Source organism: Bos javanicus, chromosome 19, assembly GCF_032452875.1.
Source record: "Bos javanicus breed banteng chromosome 19, ARS-OSU_banteng_1.0, whole genome shotgun sequence".
In the NCBI taxonomy this organism is placed as follows: Eukaryota; Metazoa; Chordata; class Mammalia; order Artiodactyla; family Bovidae; genus Bos; species Bos javanicus.
In genome coordinates, this window is record NC_083886.1 from 27815460 (window position 1) to 27836352 (window position 20893).

General features: G+C 54.5%; 4 protein-coding genes across 7 annotated transcripts; 2 read left to right on the top strand and 2 right to left on the bottom strand.

Annotated features, from left to right (window-relative positions):
* Positions 1-27: 27 nt before the first annotated feature.
* Positions 28-4285, top strand: SPAG7 (sperm associated antigen 7). Its single transcript, XM_061390849.1, has 7 exons — positions 28-236; positions 2682-2749; positions 2985-3073; positions 3220-3304; positions 3426-3515; positions 3613-3769; positions 3888-4285. The coding sequence occupies exons 1-7, from the start codon at positions 152-154 to the stop codon at positions 3995-3997; spliced, it is 684 nt and encodes a 227-aa protein (XP_061246833.1). The 5' UTR covers positions 28-151; the 3' UTR covers positions 3998-4285.
* Positions 4286-5060: 775 nt separating this feature from the next.
* Positions 5061-10860, bottom strand: ENO3 (enolase 3). Of its 2 annotated transcripts, none has more exons than XM_061390838.1 (12): positions 10759-10860; positions 9481-9567; positions 9098-9193; positions 8660-8718; positions 8423-8492; positions 7870-8003; positions 6721-6943; positions 6431-6628; positions 6043-6244; positions 5515-5623; positions 5300-5358; positions 5061-5213 (listed from the first exon to the last, which is right to left on the bottom strand). In XM_061390838.1, the coding sequence occupies exons 1-12, from the start codon at positions 10772-10774 to the stop codon at positions 5144-5146; spliced, it is 1323 nt and encodes a 440-aa protein (XP_061246822.1). In that variant the 5' UTR covers positions 10775-10860; the 3' UTR covers positions 5061-5143. The 2 variants fall into 2 exon arrangements, with proteins under 2 accessions (XP_061246822.1, XP_061246823.1); XM_061390839.1 differs by lacking the exon at positions 10759-10860 and adding an exon at positions 10175-10280.
* A 1444-nt stretch (positions 10861-12304) lies between these two features.
* Positions 12305-15735, top strand: PFN1 (profilin 1). The gene is made up of 3 exons (XM_061390855.1): positions 12305-13162; positions 14581-14773; positions 15383-15735. The coding sequence occupies exons 1-3, from the start codon at positions 13031-13033 to the stop codon at positions 15478-15480; spliced, it is 423 nt and encodes a 140-aa protein (XP_061246839.1). The 5' UTR covers positions 12305-13030; the 3' UTR covers positions 15481-15735.
* Positions 15736-16217: 482 nt separating this feature from the next.
* RNF167 (ring finger protein 167) lies at positions 16218-20703 on the bottom strand. 3 transcript variants are annotated; one of them, XM_061390842.1, is made up of 9 exons: positions 20614-20703; positions 19813-19893; positions 18485-18610; positions 18303-18390; positions 18052-18142; positions 17734-17839; positions 17502-17595; positions 16792-16872; positions 16218-16713 (listed from the first exon to the last, which is right to left on the bottom strand). In XM_061390842.1, exons 2-9 carry the CDS (start codon positions 19870-19872, stop codon positions 16415-16417), a joined length of 945 nt encoding a protein of 314 aa, XP_061246826.1. In that variant the 5' UTR covers positions 19873-19893; positions 20614-20703; the 3' UTR covers positions 16218-16414. The 3 variants fall into 3 exon arrangements, with proteins under 3 accessions (XP_061246826.1, XP_061246824.1, XP_061246827.1); XM_061390840.1 differs by lacking the exon at positions 20614-20703 and adding an exon at positions 19976-20061; XM_061390843.1 differs by lacking the exon at positions 18485-18610 and having other exon boundaries at positions 19976-20623.
* Between the last annotated feature and the right edge of the window lie 190 nt (positions 20704-20893).

The following is a 20893-nucleotide window of genomic DNA, read 5'->3' on the forward strand; positions in this document are numbered from 1 at the left end:
CGGCGGAAGGCTGCGGGCGCGCCAAGCCCGGATCTGAGCCACGCCGGGGCGGGGCGGGTGCGTGGTTTTCCGCCTCCGACGTGTTTCCGGCCTTAAAGGCATTTTGCCCTTCCCTTTAAGACGCACCGCCCCCCTCTCAGTCACTCCCAAGATGGCGGACCTACTGGGCTCCATCCTGAGCTCCATGGAGAAGCCACCCAGCCTCGGTGATCAGGAGACTCGGCGCAAGGCCCGAGGTGAGGATCCCAAATTCATAGCCGGCTTTCTTCGCCCGGTTCTCAGGATCGCAATCCTCCCTCTTTGGATGACCCCGCCTCCTCAACCTTGAAAGACCCCTCACAGGCCCCTTCAGAGACCCCCCGAGTCCCTAAAAGGGCTGCTGACCCGCCCGCTGTTCTTAGCGGACGATGATTGGCTACCTGAAGCTCAGCACCAGCCCCCTGCCTCTTCCTGCCCTGGCCTTCCACAGTCCTTGTTTTCAATTCGCCCGTGGGCCCGCCTGTCCGCCGGTGGCGTGGTCTGATTGGTAGGCTGCCCTGAACCCCACCCAACCCCTTCCCGCCTTCGTATCGGAGGGCGGTAAGATCGACCGCTCGGCCCCGCCCGCCCTGCCGGCGCGCCGGTCCGTGCACCTCGTCCCCTTCGGATTGGATCCAGGATACGTCCATCCGCAATCCTTTCTCCCCTATTGGCCTCTTCAACTTAAAAGTCTACCGATTAAGTTTGGTCAACCTTCCTCTAGCCCACCCCACCCTCAGCACCTCTAATTGGCTGCTGGAGCCGTTCAGCGCCCTTATGCCCCGCCTACTTGATTTAACCCGATCCCTTCTGCCGCGAACCACCATTTCTCTCATCTGTACCCTGAAATTCCTAAGGTCCCTGGGCGGGTCGTGAATGTTGATTGGACAAATAAGAAGGCCCCTACCCGGTCCGATTGGCCATAGCCTCCCAGTCTGTGTTCTCCGAGTAACTTTTCTGCTGGCGGTTCAAGTTGGACTGCCAGTGTAGGGCGCGGCCCGCTGGGCGGTGCAAGCCTCTCCTGCTGGCTCCGCAGCGTGTGAATGAATCTGACAGAATGAGTCCTTTTAGGGGAGGACACCGGCTCCCTACCCGTTCGAGGGAGGCCAGAACAGGAGTGGGTGCCTTCAAAGTGCTCAAGTGCTGCTTAATGTCAAACTAACATCCATATTTACTGAATGGTTACTAAGGGCCAGGGGCACACTCAAAGGAGCCCACAGTCCGGAGCATTGATGAAATGATCACACAGGAGTTAAAAATCAACTTTATAAATGGTCTGAAAGAAAAATAATTATCAGGAGTGTAACTACCTAGGGCTTCTAACCTAGCCTGCAGTGAGCTGAGATCTGAAGAATAGATAATTCAGTGAGAAGGCAACACAGTGCTCCAGGCAGATATTTGAAAGCTATAAGGAAGGAGGGAGCATAATGGGACCTGGGAACTGAGTTACTTCATGCTCACCACGGCTGACTAGGTGGTTCACCAGCGGCCGTTGACAGGCTAGGAAGCTGAAGTTCAGAGTTTAGTCACTTGCCTGTGGTTACACAGTTACTTAGTGGCGGCATTTCAAACCCAGTTGTGACTTTTAAGCCCGTGTGCTTATCCATAATCTTAAATCACCTCCTCAGATGCAGAGAGAAGACTCTCAAGCCAGACAGAACAGTCAGTGACTAAGATGGGGTGCACTAACAGTCAGAGCCCATGGGGTTGAAGAGAGAAGCACACCTGAGCTGTCAAGCCCTGGAGCCACAGAGAGTAACTGGATAGGAAAGGAACAGGGTCCCTGGCTTCTAGGAGCTCATAGTGGGGTAGGGAAGACAAAAGTTACAGTCTGTTAGTTCTCAGCATGTGCTATAGTGGATGTCTGAACCAAATGTGCTTGGGCCGCAGAGGAAGAAGTAATTCTTCACCATCTGACTCATAGTGGATCTCAAAGTTTGCAAGGGGAAGAACTTTTCAAGCAGCAGGAATAACATGTGCAAATACATGAAGTGATTAGGAAAATGGGAATAGGTTCAGTGCAGCTGAAGGGGTTCTGATCCTGTGGAAGAAGTAGGCCTTAAGATTGTCAGCACTTTGAAATGGCAGAAGAGAGAAGAGGGGACAGTAAGACTAAAGGTAGTGAGTTTCCTTTACAGCTCAGACACCTGCACTCCCAGAGGAGAAGAATGTTAGACTGGCCATTTCAGCTTCATCTTGGCTGTAGAAATAAGAAGTGGGGGTATTACAAAATATAGGAAGTTAAATAATTTCCTCTATCCTGTGTAGACAATGAGATGATAAACTCTGTGAGGCCAGGACTGGGTCTGTTCCCATTACCTCCCCAAGCCTTAGAGTTCTTGGTATGTCGTAAGCAATAAATAAATGTTTGCTAGTTGGTTTCCCCAGTGGGAAACAGGGTTGAGCATGATTCTCATTTCTGTTTCTCCCACTAAACTGTGAGGTCTTAAAGGGCAAAGCTGTGTCTTCATCCTCTTTGTACTTCAGGGCCTAGCACCGTATCAGGGATAGAGTAAATATCAATAAATGCTTGGCAAATAACAGTAATCCTCCCTTCCTGCCCTGACACCTCCCAGTGGACACGAGACCCCTCCCAAAGCCTTACACCCTCTCACCACCCATACTTCCACCCCTAGCCTCATGCTGCCATTTCTTGCCCCCAGAGCAGGCAGCCCGCCTGAAGAAACTACAGGAGCAAGAGAAACAACAGAAAGTAGAATTTCGTAAAAGGGTAAGAACAACTGGAGAGATCAAAGGCAGCTTCAGAAAGGACTAACAATAAGTTAGAATTGGAAGGTTGAGGACTTAGTTTGTGTGCAAACTGTCTTGAGAGAGGTGAAGCCCAGAAGTCAGTGGCACGGAGGTGGGAAAGGTGTGGGAGGCACAAGCCTGTTGGCCCGGCTGGGGAGAGGGGTAGTGGGGTGGAGCCATCATCTCATATCTTCTTCCCTTTTCCCTCTACCAAGATGGAGAAAGAGGTGTCAGATTTCATCCAAGACAGTGGGCAGATCAAGAAAAAGTTTCAGCCGATGAATAAGATAGAGAGGAGCATACTGTGAGTGTCTCTGGGCTGGGCGACAGGAAGTGGGTGGTCAAGGAGGCACGAAGGGTGAAAGGTTCAGAGGGGAGAACCTCCTAGAGGAGGGCACTGGCCCCCCTCATGGCTTCACAACCTCTTTCCCTTTGGCTCCCTCTCCCCAGACACGATGTGGTGGAAGTGGCTGGCCTGACATCCTTCTCCTTCGGGGAAGATGATGAGTGTCGCTACGTCATGATCTTCAAAAAGGTAAAAGGCCCGAGTTGAGTTCCCCGCTCTCTCCTTTTCAGCCTATACCCTGCCCCAGGGGAGAAGAATGAGGTAAACTATGTATGTGGAACCTTGACCCCATCACCCACTTCTCTCCCAGGAGTTTGCACCCTCAGATGAAGAGCTGGACTCCTACCGGCGTGGCGAGGAGTGGGACCCCCAGAAGGCTGAGGAGAAGCGGAGGCTGAAGGTGAGTTATGCCTGGCAGTCCCTGGGACCCTGCCACCACCATCTGGGAGGGGCTGAGGTCAGGCCTTGAGCTCCGGTGACCCCCGCTGCACCCTCAGGAGCTGGCCCAGCGACAGGAGGAGGAAGCGGCCCAGCAGGGACCCGTGGTGGTGAGCCCGGCCAGCGATTACAAAGACAAATACAGCCACCTTATTGGCAAGGGGGCAGCCAAGGATGCAGCTCACATGCTACAGGCCAACAAGACCTACGGCTGTGGTGAGGCCACAGTGGGGGCTGGGAGGGGGCAGGGAAGAGGAGCACAGGTTGGGGGGAAGGAGAGGGGAGACCAAGGCACAGGGCTCCTAGGTCCTCCCATCCTCCCGTCTGCCCCTAGTGCCCGTGGCCAACAAGAGGGACACACGCTCCATTGAAGAGGCCATGAACGAGATCCGGGCCAAGAAGCGTCTGCGGCAGAGCGGGGAAGAGTTGCCATCTACCTCCTAGGCACCCCAGCTCCCGGGGCACGGCAGGGGGCAGGGAGGGACGAGGCTGCTGCTACTAGAACCCATCCTGGAGCCCCACCTTCTAACAGCTGTCACTCAGGCACAGTGTGTGTCACTGTTCGATCTAGGATATGTATGTGGGGGGTGTGTGTGTGTGTGTGTGTGTGTTAGTATGTGAAAGTGTGAATGCTCAGGTGGGTATTTAATCTGTATTATTCTGTTCTTCCTGGAATTTTCTTCCCCATGGGGCTGGGATTACTTTACATTCAATAAACACCGTTTGACCCAATGTCTTGGTTTGTTAGCAGAGAAAGGTAGGCTCTGGAGAGGAGTTGAAATAATTATAGGTTGAATAATTATAAACTTGCTTTTGTGGGCCAAAGATGGTCAAATATTGGCACTTTTGCAGAAATTCCTAAGGGATGGCATTTTTTAAGAGCAGTCACTACGGCCAAGTGGTCTAGCTTTGGATCCTGGCTCTGCGACTTCCTGTCATGTTGGTAAAGTATTTTGCCTGTTTGTGACTCAGTTTCCTCACCAGTAAAATGGGGATAATAATGGTAACTACCTGATAGGACTGTTTCATAAACTGCACAGGTCAATGTATGTTAAATATTGATAATAGTTTCCCATCCTCAAGGCTACGTGGAAATGTAGCTGCTTTGGTTCCCATGACCATCCTCACCAAGTACCTCAATTTCATAAGGACAAGCACTCAGACCTCAGCACTGCAGTGCCCTCCGCAGACCCTGTAAATTTCCATTTCTGGGCATATCTGATCCAGCTTCCCCCTCATGGTGATGTCAGACCTCCACCCCTCTGGAGCTGGTTCAATGTTCTGTCAGTTCCTCTTCAGCTTCATTTCACATAATGCACCGGCTTTCCCCTGCCTCCTTCCATAATGTGAGTGTAATGGTTCTACATCCAGCCCAACTTCCTCTCTGACCAGTCCCTCACTCCCTCCTTGTCACAGCAGGTTCCACGTCCACTCGCCCCTCCTGCCCGATCCAGCCCAGGGACCAGCATCTCCTCTCCCCCTTCCCATAAATGAGCAGGCCACTAACTTGGTTGGCACCAGTGTTTTATTTCAGGGGGAAGGGCTTGAAGGCCCAGGTCTGTCCTGTGCACTCCTGGGGCCTCCAACCTCTCACTTGGCCTTCGGGTTACGGAACTTGCGTCCAGCAAAGACAGCCTTGTCCCCAAGAGCCTCCTCAATCCTGGAAGGCAGACATGGTCAGGGCTGTGATATTCCAACCCAAAAGCCCTCAGCTCCTGATGCCCAGGCTCACTGTGCCCACGGTACCTCATGAGCTGATTGTATTTGGCCAGACGCTCTGAGCGGCATGGGGCACCAGTCTTGATCTGAAGAGAGAATTCCAGGAGTTGCAAGAGATTATTAGAGAGAAGGGATTGCACCTGGCTCCGAGGGAGCAAACTGTGGTGGTATTCAGCTCCGGGGCAGGGGGCCAGGAACCCCAAGAAAACTCAGACACTGGGCAAAGGAGGGCCCAGGAGTACCTGTCCTGTGCAGAGCCCCACCACGAGGTCAGCGATGAAGGTGTCCTCAGTCTCTCCAGAGCGGTGGCTCACCATCACCCCCCAGCCGTTAGACTGAGCCAGTTTGCAGCTGGGTGGAGAGGACACTTGATAAGGCCTGGTGGGACTTCCTCAGGGTGAAAGCCAGGGGCTGAGTGGGGCCTTTCCCTTTTATTTTGGGAGAAGGGAGATGTGTTGGGAGGGTAAAGTTCTTGGGGAAAGAGAGAAGGGGAGATTCCTGATCTTAAATTTGGATTCCTAAGATGCTGGTGGGAAGAAACAGAATCTGGGAGATGGGGATGGCAGGGGTGGGGATGGGTTGAGGCAGGGTGACAATGACAAAAGTTCCGGGGTCAGGTCAGGAGTTAGTCAAAAGTTTGAGGTGGAGAGGGTGGGGTGGGTCAGGAGCCAAGCGAGAGTCAGACCTGGAGTTAGTGGACAAGAGGGTAGCTGGAAAGGGTAGAGCTAGGTGGAAGGAGGCCATGATGCCCCAGGCCAGGAGGCACTCACGCCTGGATGGATTCAGTCACCGAGCCAATCTGGTTGACCTTCAGCAGCAGGCAGTTGCAGGCCTTCTTCTCCACGGCCTGGGCAATCCTTTTGGGGTTGGTGACTGTGAGATCATCCCCCACGATCTGGATGTTGACCCCCGAGAGGAACGAGGTCCAGGTAGCCCAGTCATCCTGGTCAAAAGGATCCTCAATGGACACCACTGGTGGGGGAGGGAAGCAGAGTCGGGTTAAAGGTCAGAAAGGCCTCACAAAGGGGTAATGGGTCAGAAAATTACAATGGGGCTAAGGATGGGAGGGACTGAGGTGGTGGCAGAGGAGGGGCCGAGGCCGGTGTGCTGTGCAGCTGCTGCTGACTTGGGCAGGAGCAGTGGAAGCCGGAGTCTCACCAGGGTAGTTCTTGATGAAGTTCTTGTACAGTTCGCCCAGCTTCTCTCCACTGATGTGCCGAGCAGGGTCGTCAGGTGACTTGAAGTCGAGATCGTACTTCCCATTGCGATAGAACTCAGATGCTGCTACATCCATGCCAATCACCACCTTGTCGGGGTAACCAGCCGCCTGGATGGCCGTCTTCAGCAGCTCCAGGGCTGGGAGAGGGCAAGGGAGGACTTGAGGCTCCAGTGCACCCCGTCTCTGTGGGGACCCCCAGGGTCCTGCCCCTCCAAGTGCTCACACTGACCTTCATTGTTCTCCAGGATGTTGGGTGCAAAGCCACCCTCATCACCCACATTGGTGGCGTCCTTCCCATACTTGGCTTTGATGACCCCCTTGAGGTGGTGGTAGACCTCGGCCCCAATGCGCATGGCTTCCCTGAAGGAGCTGGCTCCCACAGGCAGGATCATGAACTCCTGCATGGCCAGCTTGTTTCCAGCATGGGAGCCCCCATTGATCACGTTGAAGGCCTGAGACAGGGAGAGAGTGCTCAGAACCTGGGCCAGTTTCCAGGAATCAAGAAAGGACTGGAGTGTGGGGGCGGGGGAGTGAGGTCAACATGGAATCCTGGATCCCCTACTTACTGGGTGGTTTAGGATGAATAATTTTATTCCTCAGAGCCTCTGCCCTCATTTTCATAAAATGGGGATATCACCTGCTTACCTGCAGGATCTTAGGTGGAAAATTAAGAGAAGTTGGATACAGTTCTTAGCATGTGCACCTAACATTGACATGGCACTTACTACAGGCCAGGCACTGCTCTAAGTTCTTTACATATATTTTATTGGCTCATTTCATTCTCTAAACCACCCTGTAACTAGGTGCAGTTTATTATCCTTCACTTTACAGATGAGAAAACTGAGGCTCAGAGAGGTTCAATAAACTTGCCAGAAGTCACACAACTAGGTAAGAGACAAGACCAGGATTCAAACCTAGCAGCTTGTCTCCAGAGCTCAGGCTCTTATACAATCTGCCTAGTGAGTAACAACAAATGGTAACATTATTGTTGCAATTAAGTTCAAAGGGTTTCCATAAAGAGCAAATTTGGTTTTATAAGGATTAAAGAAGACACAAAAATAAAATGCCCAGATCTTTGCCATGAAGAAGCGCTCCATCCGATCTGGGGTTGGGGCACAGCAGAATGAAAAAGTGGAGTAACTAAGCCTGGGATTGGAATGTGAAGGAGCCAGTTACATCTAGGGAAAGAAGCAGAGAGAGGTTGAAGGGAAGGTTTGGATTGTGGGAAAGGGGAAGGCTGGACGGCAGTAGGAGAGGTTCCATTTCAGGAAACTGTTTCTTGGAAGCTGGGTCTGGAAGGTGGATTTTCTGGGGGCTGCCCCTGCCCTCCCCCAATGGGTGGAGTGCCTGTGGGTCGTGGCCGGGTGGCTGCACTCACAGGGACTGGGAGGATCAGCTCTGGGTTCCCTGCGAGATCTGCAATGTGTCGGTAGAGCGGCACCCCCTTCTCAGCTGCTCCAGCCTTACACACGGCCAGGGACACGCCCAGGATGGCATTGGCCCCAAACTTGGCTGGAGGAAGCAAGTATAAACTGTGAGTGCTCCACCTACAGGGTTTAGGGCTGTCTCCCAGAATGTCCCCTCTGGTCACCCCAGAAAGAATCCAGAGCTCCAAACCACTGGGCACTGAGTAAGTTAATATATCTCTTCCCCACCCCACCCGGCCCCGGGATCCCCCACCCTAGGGAAACTTGTCAACTTCACATCTGTGTCCACAGCCCGGCCCAAGCCTGGCATGGGGCAAGCATCAGGAAATGCCTGGGAGATGAGTACAAATCCCGCCAGTTACACTGTGCCCCAAAATGCGGGATGCAGAAATAATCCTAACCAGACCTCAGGCCATAGTCCTCCCCCACCCCGCCCCTGCATTCCAGCCCCGACTCCTGCCCCGGCCCCCACAGCCCATCCCCTGTCCCTAGCCCTTCACTCACATTTATTCTCTGTCCCATCCAGCTCAATCATAAATTTGTCAACTTTTTCTTGATCCACCACACTTAGTTTCTGAAAAGGCAAGTTTAAGGAGGGGAGAGCAGAGGTTAGATTTCTTAGGAGTCAGGATGTGAGCTAAAGGAAAAAGACGGTGCTGGTATCAGGGCAGAAGGCTTGGTTGGCCAAGCCTGAGCTTCTGGGGATGAGGCAGCAGGTGAAGGAGTGCGTCTTCTACTTGCCTTTTCCAGCAGCGCAGGGCCGAGGGTCTTGTTGATGTGTTCCACAGCTTTCAGGACCCCTGGAAAGGCCGCAAAGCAGAGGGTTCAGATCTCCTATGCAATCAGGTCTCTTCCCGTGGCCCCCAGCTCCTGGAGAACTTTCAGTTTCCCTTCCTTTTCTGATGCCCAACCTTTTTGGCACCAGGGACCAATGTCATGGAAGACAGTTTTTGCATGGACCAGGCATGGAGTGGGGGTACGGGATGGTTTCCATATGATCCAAGTGCATTCTATTTATTGTGCACTTTATTTCTAATCTAATGTTGCCAGTGATCTGACAAGAGGTACCAGTCCGTGCCCTGGAGTTTGGGGACCCCTTCTCTACCTTATGCAGACATTTCATGCCACATCCTGAAACCCCCCTTGCATATGGCTCCTCCAGCCTTGGTCTGTCCTCACCTTTCCCCAGGTAGCGAGACTTGTCTCCATCTCTTAGTTCCAGAGCTTCATAGATACCTGTGGAAGCGCCACTGGGCACAGCTGCTCGGAATCGGCCTGGGATGGGAGGAATTGGAAGATCACAGAGAGTCCCATTCACCTCCAAAGGGCTGAGGTCTCCTCTTGCAACCCAGAGACAGGGGGCAGTGTAGAGAGACAATAGCTCCTCACTGTGGGGTGGGGAGGTGGGGTGGGGGGCGGAGTCAAGCTGGAAGAGCAAGGCCTGGGGAGAAGTCTGGAGAAGGGGATTCCAGAGAAGAGTGGATGTGGCATGCAGCTGGGGAGCAAAGGCAGATGGAGCTGGGGGTCTTCCCAGGTAAACCAATTCAATAGCCCTGGGTTACCCTTGGCCGTGTGCAGGTCCACCTCCACAGTGGGGTTGCCCCTGGAGTCCAGGATTTCCCGGGCAAAGATTTTTTGCATGGCCATGGCTGCAGGGTGAGAGGTGTGAATTGAGTATGGACAGCTGATCCCTTAAGAAACCCCAAATCCCTTGCCCTTTAAGAGTCTTCCCCACCCCAAGGAGGCAGGTGCTGGAGCTAAAAATACCCCACAAAAAGGTCACAGACCAAAGTGGCAGGCGCAGCCCCCTCCCCCACTCAGAACAGCTCCTATTCCACCCTCCCATCCTCAGAATACCGGGCCTCTCTTTTAAAACTCCACCACTTGCTGAACCCCATCTCCCACAAAGCTGCACTATGCCTTCTCCCTCCACCCCCTGGCCAAATACTCTGTTCTCCATGGCTTCCTAGCCTTTAAAGCCTCTCCTGTTACTTTACCTCACTTTTCCTGCTCCTCAGCCTTCTCCAAATCCTCGGGGGCCCCAAATTCCACCACCTGGCTCCAACTCTAACTCCCCTTCTCCGTCATCTCTGTATGCCTCTCTTCACAGTCTCCTTTTCCTATCCTTGGGTACCCCCATCCGGTATGCTCCAGCCCCTCCAGGATTCTTAAGCACAAGCTGACATTTCCTCCAGGCCAGCACAGCCCCTCATCCTTTACCACCCCCATCCCCTGGGGCTGGAAGATTCACCAGACCTGGGATGTCTTCGCTGGGCTCTGAGTCTAGGTGGCAGCTGGGACAGTGTCAGCTCACCCCCTCTCAGGCCAGGCATTTATCCCGGAGCCACCCTGTACCCCAGCCAGCCCCGCCTCTCCCCCTCTCCATCCTCCCCCTGAAGCTGGGCTGGCAGCCAAGTGCCCACTACAGCCTAAAGCAGAACCTTTTGGCCCTAGGCACCTGCCCCCTTCCCAAAAGGTCAATGACTATCCCCTCCTTTCTCTCTATTCTCCAATAAAAGTCCTTATTTTTAATTTCATTTCTGGGGAGAAAGAAGAGAGGGGCTTCAGAATGGGGGGGAGGGGTCTCTCCCCGTGTCAGGGTTGTATTCCTCTTTTGCAAAGGTTAAAGAGGAACTAGTGCCCTTTAGGAAAGGCCAAGGGTAACCTGAGCCCTACAGGGCTGGGGAGGGGGCCTGGAAGAGGGGCTGCAGGAGTGACATCCATAGCTCACTTGGCGGGCGGGGGACTGCCTCTGACCTCAATGGGAGCTGGGGAGGGGGTTCCGGCCGAAACCAGAGCTCTAAATTGAGCTGCCCACTCAGAAGGCGAGAGGGTCTCACCTCTCAGGGTCCTCATGGCGGCCTTTCTCCGCTCCACCCCATCCTACCCTCTCCTGGCCGGCGAGGGGAGGGGGGAAGGGGGGGAGGCAGACGAATTTAGACAGGCCCTAGGAGTTGGCGCGGCGCCCTGCTGATAGCGCTGGGACAGCACTTATCGCCTGCGTGGAAGCTGTCAGTCAGAAGCCCTTTCTCCACCGATCGCGACGGCGGGCGCTTTAGGGCGTGATCCCAGCTCATCAATGAATGGTGCTGAATCAAAAGTGACCAAAAAAAAAAAAAAGAATGGACAGAGGTGAAGTGCCCCTTTCTGAGTGTCTGACCGCCGGGGGCCAGTCGGGTGGGTCTCTAGCATGGCGGGGAAGTGGGTCTCTGCACTCTGTGACTCTCTCCGTCTCAGCGGGTGCGGCGAGAGTAGAGTCAGCCCTGACTTCGGCTGCAGCCCTGGCCGGGAGCGGAAGGTATGCGGGTTTCAAGCCGGCTGGCCGGCCAGCGGGCGAGGGTCACCGGCTTCTCGGCTCTTCGCCCCGGACTCGTGAGACCTAGCCTGCCGGGGCCGGAGCCGCCGGCGCCCGGTGACTCACCCCCAAGCTCTCTCCCGAGCTCCCCTCCCCGCCCTGCCCCGCGGTGTGTCTCCCAAGCTCCTCGCCACCATCCCCCGCCTTATCTCTGGCCGCTCCCTCTCGGGAGATTTCCACCCTGGGGTAGGGGGTGCGGTAGGCCAGAGGTCAGGATGGCGGGCGGGGAGCGCCGCCACGTGCCCGCCTGCGGCCCCGCCCGAGCTGGCCAGTGACTCAGCCGCAGCGGCTGTCGAGGAACACCGGTCGGGGGGCGTCGGGTGCTCCGGGGGCTCCGAGCGGCCGCGCCTGCTGCGGAGGACAGGAGGGAAACTAAGCCCCTTCGCGCCCGGGAGGCGCCCCTCCCCCGAGGGACCGGAAGCGGCCAAGCCCCTCAGCGGCCCCGGCGGCCAGCGCGAGCTAGAGTCACCTAAGCCGGACTCCGGGTCCTGCCCCACCCGCTTCCCGGTGGACAGCCAGCGAACTCATCGCACACAAGTTCTTAGCCTAAGTTTTACTGAAAAAGAAAAAAAAGAAAAACCCCAAAGGGCAAAGTTGAACGGACTTCCCCCCTCTTGAAAAAGTTGCAATCTTGAGAAACCGCTTAGTATTCTTCCGCCTTGGAAAATAGGCCCGCCCGTCTGGCCCCACGGTGCTCAATGACCTCTGCAGACACGGGCCAAGGGGCACAGCCGGTGACCCAAACTGCTGACCGGGGTTCGGGCAGGTCTGGGACGTGGAGTGAGGGATGAGGCTGGAGCTGATCCAGTGAGACACAACCCCCTGGAGTCGAGGTGGGCTCCAGTGAGTGCCGCTTGTGCCGCCCGGGCAGATGCTGGGGACAGAAGTCTCCCTGGTGGGTACCCGCCTTCAATTCTGAAGACGGCCGGGGATATTTGGTCAAATTTCCCTTTACTGCCTTATTTCTTGAATAAATAAAATCAAGAGGGCAGAAGCGGCCAGGCACACGCCACGCCTCGCCTCCGCCCCTTCCGCCCGGCGGGAGACACGTCCCCGGCCTGCCTGCCTTTGCCGAGGGTCCAAATCCGTCCCGCTTGGCGCGCCGGGCGCGCGCCCGCGAAGCCCGCCGCCTGCCCCAACCGCCCCACGCGCTTTCCTTCCCGGCCCGGGCGCAGGCGCGGGCGCACGCGCCCCGCCGCCGCCCGCCGTTCCTGCCCCCGGCAGAGGTGGGGGAAGGGGGAGTCGTTCTGTTTAACCCTGAATTACCCGAATCCTCCTTAATTTGCTAAATTTGCAGTTTGCTAATTCTTACTTCTTTCACTTTCCTTCTTCCCTCTGGCTCACTCTATTTCCCTCCACTAAAGTCTGATAGTTTAGGCGGAGTGGAGCGGGCCCTAACCTTAACCCATCCCCACCCACCCCCATTCTTTTTGCCTCGCTTTCCATCGGACTCTGCAAATTTTGCAATAGGGGGAGGGATTTTTTAAATTGCATTTGCAAAGTTCGGTATCTGGGCAGGCAAGGGGAGGGAGAGAGGGAGTGGGGAGCAAGCCCCGCCCCCACCGCCCTTTGCAAATAAAAATCTAGGGGGGTGGGGAGGAGCAGGAAGTGGCGGTGCGAGGGCTGCTGCACAGCTAGCAGAGCCGCGGTCCGGACGGCAGCGCGTGCCCCAAGCTCTCCGTCTTCCCCCGCCCGCCAGCCCGAGCCCAGCCCGCGGCCCCAGCAGCAGCCCCGAGAGCAGCCCCAAAAGCAGCGCCATGGCCGGGTGGAACGCCTACATCGACAACCTCATGGCGGACGGGACCTGTCAGGACGCAGCCATCGTGGGCTATAAGGACTCGCCCTCCGTCTGGGCCGCCGTCCCCGGCAAGACCTTCGTCAACATCACGGTACTGAGAGGCCTGCACAGTCCTGGGGACTGGCCCGGCTTGGACCCTGAGGGAGGGACTCGGTTGGGGGCGGGCGCGGTCTGCGGAGGGCGGCGAAAGGCCGTGACCCGGTCCTTGCCCTGGAAGTGGCGCCAATGGCGGCTGCACGTGAGCGGGCCCCTCCATAGCCCCCTGAGTCCTCCGCCCCGGGCGGCGGCGCCCAGCCCGCCCGCCGCCCCGCTTTCCGCGACGGGGCGTTACATCCGGGGCACAGGGCGGGGAGGGTGCGCCGCCCGGTGCGGCGGCCCACTTCCGCCTCCTCCAGGGCGGGTCGGGCACGCGCCGTAGTTTCTACCCGGGATTTTGATTGAGAAGGGACTTGGGGACCCCTGGCTCCACTTCCGGCCGCCAGCTCGCGCCCCTTTCACTATTGTTCCCCTGAAACGGGAGGGAGCCCCAGTCGCATGGCCTGGGTCCCTAGCCCGACCTCCGTGGTTTCCCTGCCCCTCCCAACCCCGTTAGAGAGGGCTAGGGCGCCACACGACGACCCCTTCCCCGCCAGTCGGCCCGTCGGACTCAGCAATCCTGGGAGTCCCTTTGCCCTTCCTTCCCGCCATCCGGCAGGGCCTGGAGCAGGGGAACTTTGTGAGAAGTTCTAGGACAGTAAAAGTGAAGGAAGAAGGGATGACTACTGCTGTCCCCATCACCACCTCCCCTGTCCACACTGCCCGGAAGTGGGGAGGGGGAGCGGAAGTTCGAAAGGGGGGGAAGGGGATTTCCGGGCGGGAGGGGACCGGATGTGGGGATTTGGGGTGTAAGGGGGAGGGGAAGATACGTTCCCCGGGGTATCTAGACCCGAGAGCTGGCTTGTCGGGTCTAGCCCCAGGTCCCCTCCAAAAGTTCTTCAACTTTCCATGAATGCCCCCAGGCATCTGCTTCCTCATCTTAGAGCATAGATACCTGAACCTAAACTCTAGGTTACTTAGAGACCCAGGCGTCCGGGCCCCTAACAACTCCTGCAGAACCTTTGACCAAATAAGGGCAAAGTTGCTTCTCCTGCTTTGCCCGCCCCCTCCCTTCCCCTCTTCGCTTCTGCTTTTCCTGAAGGAGAGTTCTGAGCATCCAAGGCTCTCCACTCCATTCTCTTAACTGGTTTTTAGCCCCATTTATTTACTGGGTTTGCTTTGCCTATTAAACGACATCTAAATCGACATCTGAGTCAGAGGACTGTGTTGTCCCTTCCTGTTACCATTCTCTAGGTTTCAAAATCATATTTTTGTGCACTTCCAACAATCCTGAGTTTCTCAAATTTCACGAATGTGTACAAAGCACATAACATACACCTCTCACCCCAGGGGGCTTAGCTTCCTTGAGAAATGGAAGGCAGGTGGGAACTTTGGTGTATCAACTAACTGGTGGGTGCTTGGTTCCCTTTTCAGCCTGCTGAGGTCGGTATCCTGGTTGGCAAAGACCGGTCAAGTTTTTTCGTGAACGGGCTAACACTTGGGGGCCAGAAATGTTCTGTGATCCGGGACTCACTGCTGCAGGATGGAGAATTTACCATGGATCTTCGTACCAAGAGCACCGGTGGAGCCCCAACCTTCAATATCACGGTCACCATGACTGCCAAGAGTAAGTTCTTACCCATTCTCTAGCTCCAAAATCCCTAACGTACCTCCTTTTGTTAATCTTTTGGGTTCTTCTGTGTGGATCACTTAGTATGAAAGGATCAAACCAGGTTTCTACTCCCAGCCTGCCGGATGCTGGAGCATCGAATTGTTCCTCTAGTTGTCTCAGTTCCTCACCATATGTATAAAGAAGTTGAACTGTATTACCTCTTAAGTTCCTTCTTACCTTGAGCATTTTCAGAGGAGAAACTCTGTTTTCTTGGAGGAGGTAAAAGGTTCATTGTAAGTCAGCATTCGCTGTTGTCTTTTGAGCTCTTTTGTGAAAACTTGGAGGTGGCCTGCTCATCCACAGCCATTTCTAGCCTGAACATATGAGTCAACAGTCTGGGAGCTTTTGACCCCTAAATTTTACTGTGCTCCTTTCCAGCCTTTAAGCTTGATTTTCCCCTTTTGAAAAGACCTATTGTTTCAGGGTGACTGACAGCCTGCCTGTGTGTGGGGGGTTGGGAGAGATGAGGTTGGGTTACAGCCCCCAGGGTTGGACAGCTGCTGAACAGCTGGCAGGGGGTGGGGTGGTGACACCTGGGTCCTAGCCTCCTTTCTCTTCCTCCAGCGCTAGTCCTGCTGATGGGCAAAGAAGGTGTCCACGGCGGTATGATCAACAAGAAATGTTATGAAATGGCTTCTCACCTGCGGCGTTCCCAGTACTGACCTCGTCTGGCCCTCCCCTCACCACTCCCCACTGCTTCTGCACCCCTCTCCTTCCCACACACATACATACACCATTTTTATTTTTTGGGCCATTACCCCACACCCCTTATTGCTGCCAAAACCACATGGGCTGGGGGCCCCGGGCTGGATGGACAGACACCCCCTGCCCACAACCCATACCCCTCCTGTGTGTGGTTGGAAAACTTTTTTGTTTTTTTGGGTTTTTTTTCTGAATAAAAAAGATTCTACTAACAAGGTGCTGTGTGGTTTTAGCCTGGGTGTCAGGATGGAGGACAGCTCTTGTGACCTGCCTCCTTTATCCTGGCTTGGGGTTAGCAGCAGCAGGAGGGTTTAGGGCACTACAAAGTCTAAGATTTTGAGTTTCTTGTTTTCATGTTCAGGATTAAACACCTGGCCAGATTGGCCAGGCCTTCTACAATAACCTATCCAGCCCTAGGTCCCCAGTGTGCTAGCTGAATTGGTGGATAATGGAATAGAGCCATCCAGACCAGAGAATGGGTCCAGGCCTGCGGGCAAGGCAGAGCCAGTTGAGTCATCCTCATGTGTGGGTGGGGCTCTCCCTCTCTGAGTCACAACAGATGCCTACTGGGGCTGTCCCCAAGACTGCAGGTTAGCCTCCCCTCCCCGCCCCACACGCCCTTGGCCCTGTATGGCAGAAAGGGGCAGTTCCCCAAAGGATAATAGGTTTCCCTGTGTGAGAATGATCTCACCCTTCCTTAGTCCACAAAAACAATTTTATTAACCCAGTAAGTGAAGACCCTGTCCCTTTGTACCCCCAACCCCTTCAAAAGGATGGAGCTGGGTAAGGGGAGAAATCTGGGGTAGAAGTGTCTCCTATCCTCAAAACCAGAAGACTGGAGAGGGGAAGAGGGGCTGTGCAAATAGGTCATCAGAGGTGGTGTGGAGGGGAGTATTAAACCAGGATAGCAGCAGAAGAGGTAGAGGGTGAGAGGTCTGTTGAAGACCCAGGAAAGACAAGGGGCGCTGGAGCTATAGAGCCAAAGGAGGAGGGAGGTGTGGGGCTGGAGCCCAGAAGAGGGGTCCGTTCTGAGGCAGGCTGGTCCCTTGGCTCCCCTTCCTCATCACCCTCTTGCCCCTGGCTTTCTTCCTCCTGCTCATCATCCCCAGGACCCCGATGCACAGGCTGCTTGCAGATGGGGCAGGTCTTCCGGGTTTGAGTGAGCCAGGGGTCCACACAGCGGCTGTGATAAGCTGCCAAGAGGAATGAGGTGAAGCACCTGATGCCTGCTGGGGGCCTGGGGACATGGGCACAGGAAGTGAGGGCCTCACCGTGAGCACAGGGGAGTACCCTCAGCTTGTCCCCATCCTCATATTCATCCAGGCAGATGGCACACACATCATACTGGTCTCCTAGTGGAAGAAGAAAGTCTTTAATTTACAGAGCCATTCTGAACCAGGGCCCACAGGAAGTCACGCTGGGAGGCCTGTGCTAAACCTGCAAGATATTTTTCTGTCTCTAAAGAGCCAGAGGAAGAGCTAAGACAGCATGGGTGGAACATGAGGAATCTGGGGTTAGTAGGCACAAGCAAAGAGAAGCAGAGGTAAGAAGGGAAGTGGGTTTTCTGGGGGTTGGTGTGAGTGGAGAGAGAGTGGGAGGAGAGGAAGTGGGGCGGGGCTTCTGCCATAGCCTTATAAGGACATTGGAGGCTCCAGGCCTGAAGACCCAGCCCCTTCTTACCTGTGCCTTCCTTCTCTGGCAGCATCTTCCCCACCCCTTCCATTTTTCTGCTTTATCCACCTTCTCTCTTACAAGAAAGGTCCTCCATCTTTCCCCCTCCCCCAACTATTCCATTTAATCATCTTTGCTTTCCACCTCCTGCTCTAAACCTGTTCTGTCCTTTTATGTACGGGTTAAAAAAGGAAAGATGGCATCTCAGACTGACATCTCCCTGCCATCTCTGCCCCTTATCTCCTGGGCTTCAACTCCTTCAGAACCAGGTAAGTGGTGGGAAAGGCCTGCTCTTCTTAACTCTCCTCACCCTTCTGATAGTCATGTGTAGGGATCTGTTTCAGCTGCTCTTTGGTCAGTCGATTCCGCTGGAGCCGTTTCCTATGCTGGATGCAACGAACTATCTGGTGAAAGGGAGTGGATGCATCAGTCGTAGAAGAAATCTGGACAATCCAGTACAACCCATCCCTGTCTTGCAACCCCAGAGCCAATCTGGCTTTAAAGGCCTTGACTCTTCCCATCTTGGTCCCTGAGCTACTCACCATCACTGCTCCCATGGCCAAAACCAGCAGTCCTACAATCCCTGTGAAAGGGATGAGGTAATAGCCCAAGGGGAAGCTATTGTCTGGGACGAGAAGCACCCGAGCCCTGGGAAAAGGAAGACCAATATCAGAGAGGCGGAAAAGGCAAAAGCACAAAGAGGGACAAACTGGCTCTGGACAGGGCGGGTGGGGATGGGGGAGAAAGTACCAAGAGGAAGAGTATGATGGGCCTGAGGCTGAATGGTTGGGGCACAGGCTTGGGCTCCAGGTTGGCATGGAAGTGCTGAAGGAAGAGTAGGAAGGAGGGACAGGTCCTACCCCTTCTCGTAGACAAAGAGGGCACGCAGGTACTCGGAGCTCCTCTCCCCAATAAACACAGACGGGATCCAGATCTGCTGCTGGATTTCCTCTGCAGGGATGAGGGCATTACACTGGGGACCCAAGCTGCCACACGAATCCTTTGACTCCCTTGCCCCATCCCACCCAAAGCACTGATTTCCCTAAGGCTCCACCCCTCCTGCCATCCTCTCAGTCTAAGCTCTACTGAAAATGCAGCTGTCCAGCCTTACCACTATTCCACACCATGTTCAGAAGTTCATTGGAATTCACATTGTGTACCACAGCTGCACCATACCCAGCCTTCTGAGCATTTAGGACCTAGGGAGAAAAGGCAGATAAGAAACCGTCATGGGCATTGCCACCTTTTGTTCCTGGTGCTCACCCTCCCAGCTCCCACACCACATTCAGCAACCTTGAGGTCAAAGTTGCAGTCGAATCTTCGAAGCAGTGCAATAAAGACTGACCCGTTGACCGGGGCTGGGGGTGGTGGGGCAATGGGGCTGCAGGCATTGTCTGGGTGAGCCTCCACAAGGAAGCCCTGGGGAAGAAAAGCGAACAACAGTTGGATCTCATCTCCCTAGGTTCTGCTCCCCACAGGTTCCACCATGCACACTGGCTCCCACATCCTGCACGTCCTCGTTCCTGAGGTTGGTCTGAGCAACCACACCAAAGTCGGAAATCTACCTCTTAACCTTCTGAAGATGCAATTCTGGGCAAACAACAGCCCTTTACTAGATTCTGCATCATCCCTCTCTTTCCCACATGAGCTAATCTGTACCCCAACTCCTGACTAATTCTTCGGCCTTCCAGTTCCCCACTCACTGTAATTCGATTCTCCATTCATCCACATCACTTTCTCAAGTTATTTCACATTCCCTGCTCTAGTACATACTTGTTTAAAAAAACACAAATGGAGGTATTTGCGCTGAGCCCCCTGTTACCAAACTCAATTATAATTTTAGCTTCCCCCAAGAATGGAATCTTAAACCAGTCTATCTGGAGTTACATGGTCAGCATTAGTGAGGTAATCTGCCTGATAGACCCTTTCTGTCCCCTAAAGCAAGGTGATTTTGCCACAAAGAAATCTTTGCTGGTATAATTTCCTTGTCCCACCCCTTTCTGCCTGTAAATCTTTCATTTTGTATAGTTCTTCAGAGATCTATCTGCTGGGTGGAATGCTGCCCGATTCATGGGTCATTAAAAGCCAGTAAGAGCTTTAAAATTCAGTCCTGCTGAATTTTCTCTCTTAACACCTCCCTTTAATTTTCCAATTACCCACCTTACAAACAATACTGGTATATATGGCCCAACTGAGTTCTTGCTATATGGTAGTCTGTGAAAAAGTCCTACAAAACTGCTTTTCTAATTTAATCCTCCCAATAATTCTGTGATAACTTCTATTATTTTCCCATTTTACAGTAAAACAAACTAAGGCTCAGAGAGATAATTACTTGTCAAGATCATAAGGGCAGTAATTGGCTCTAGAGACCCTACTGATAAGCACCACTAGCCCTACCTGTTATCTTAGTCCACTTTCAGTTTCCCTTCCAAGGCCCAGAGTTCTAGGAGTAGACTTTGTCTTTTACCTCCGGATTCTGGATTCCACCACACTAAACGTGCTCTTGCACTTAGTTCCTAACTTGACACTTTTCCCACTAACAGCTTCATCCAAGAAAGGCTCCTGAACCTCTACCCAGGAGAGATAATTTAAGGACACAGGAAAAAGGGGGAAAAAATCACCTGAAGTCCCTCCTGGCTCAAAGCAGCCCCAAAGAGAGCTGGGAGGTCTGCAAAGTCCATGCTGGCATTGTGGTCCGAGATCTGCGGACAAGAGTCCGTGTTGGCACTTTAGTCTGCAACCTCTCCCTTCAGCGTCCTTCCCCCATTGGCCCCTCCGACTCACCGCTCGAATGAGCCCTCGGCTGGGGGCCGCTCCCCACAGCACAGTGACCACAACCACAGGAAGCGGGAAGGCCGCAGGGTGCATGGCAGCGGGAGGAGAGGCGGAGGGGGCCGCGTCCGGATAACAGGAACAGAAACGGAGTTCTGCGCCCTCTCTGGCCCTCCTTCAGGATCCCAGGGGTCCAACCACCCCCAGGTCCCACTTCCCAGCTACATGGGGGCTCGGGGAAGGACCTCCGACTCGGGGAGTGAGGTACCCAACTAGTCTATTGGAGCTGGGAGGGAGAGACTAAAAATAATCCTTTTCTGGTATAGTAATAAAACTGGGAAAGGGAACGGAGACCAGCACAGGTGACAGAAAAACTTCTGGAAGGGTGGGGGAGCTCAAAGGGGCGGGACTTCCGGCCAGGTGGGCCGTCTTCCCATCCCCTGGAAAAGAGTTTCCGGCAAAGAAAGTCAGGCCGCTTCCAGCATTGGACGCTCACGACTAAGGACTTCCGGTTCTAAAAGACCGATTAAAAGAAAGGTCAGAGGTGGAGGCAGTGCCTGTAGCGATGAAAGGCACACCGATGTACCAGATGACTACTTAGTCGTCTCCCCGCTAGTGCCTAGGACCCTGCAGCACCCCGGTTTACAAACCTGTCCTCCTGGCCGCCGCGGTACCTTCAAGTCTCGCGAGAGGCCTCAGCACCTTTCCCCCCACCAGCTGACAGCTTCCTGTATGTATCGCGAGAGACCGCCTAATTCTGACTCGCCTAGCTCAGTCCATCTCGCGAGATCTTCAGATACCCTCCTCTCCGTTTTCCCGCGATTCCAATTCGATAAAAATTGCGCCTTAGCTTCGGCTTCCAAAATCAGCCACACCCCTTCCCGCACCCGTTCTTGAAGCTCCTCCTTCAGCTCCGCCTTACTCCCGGCC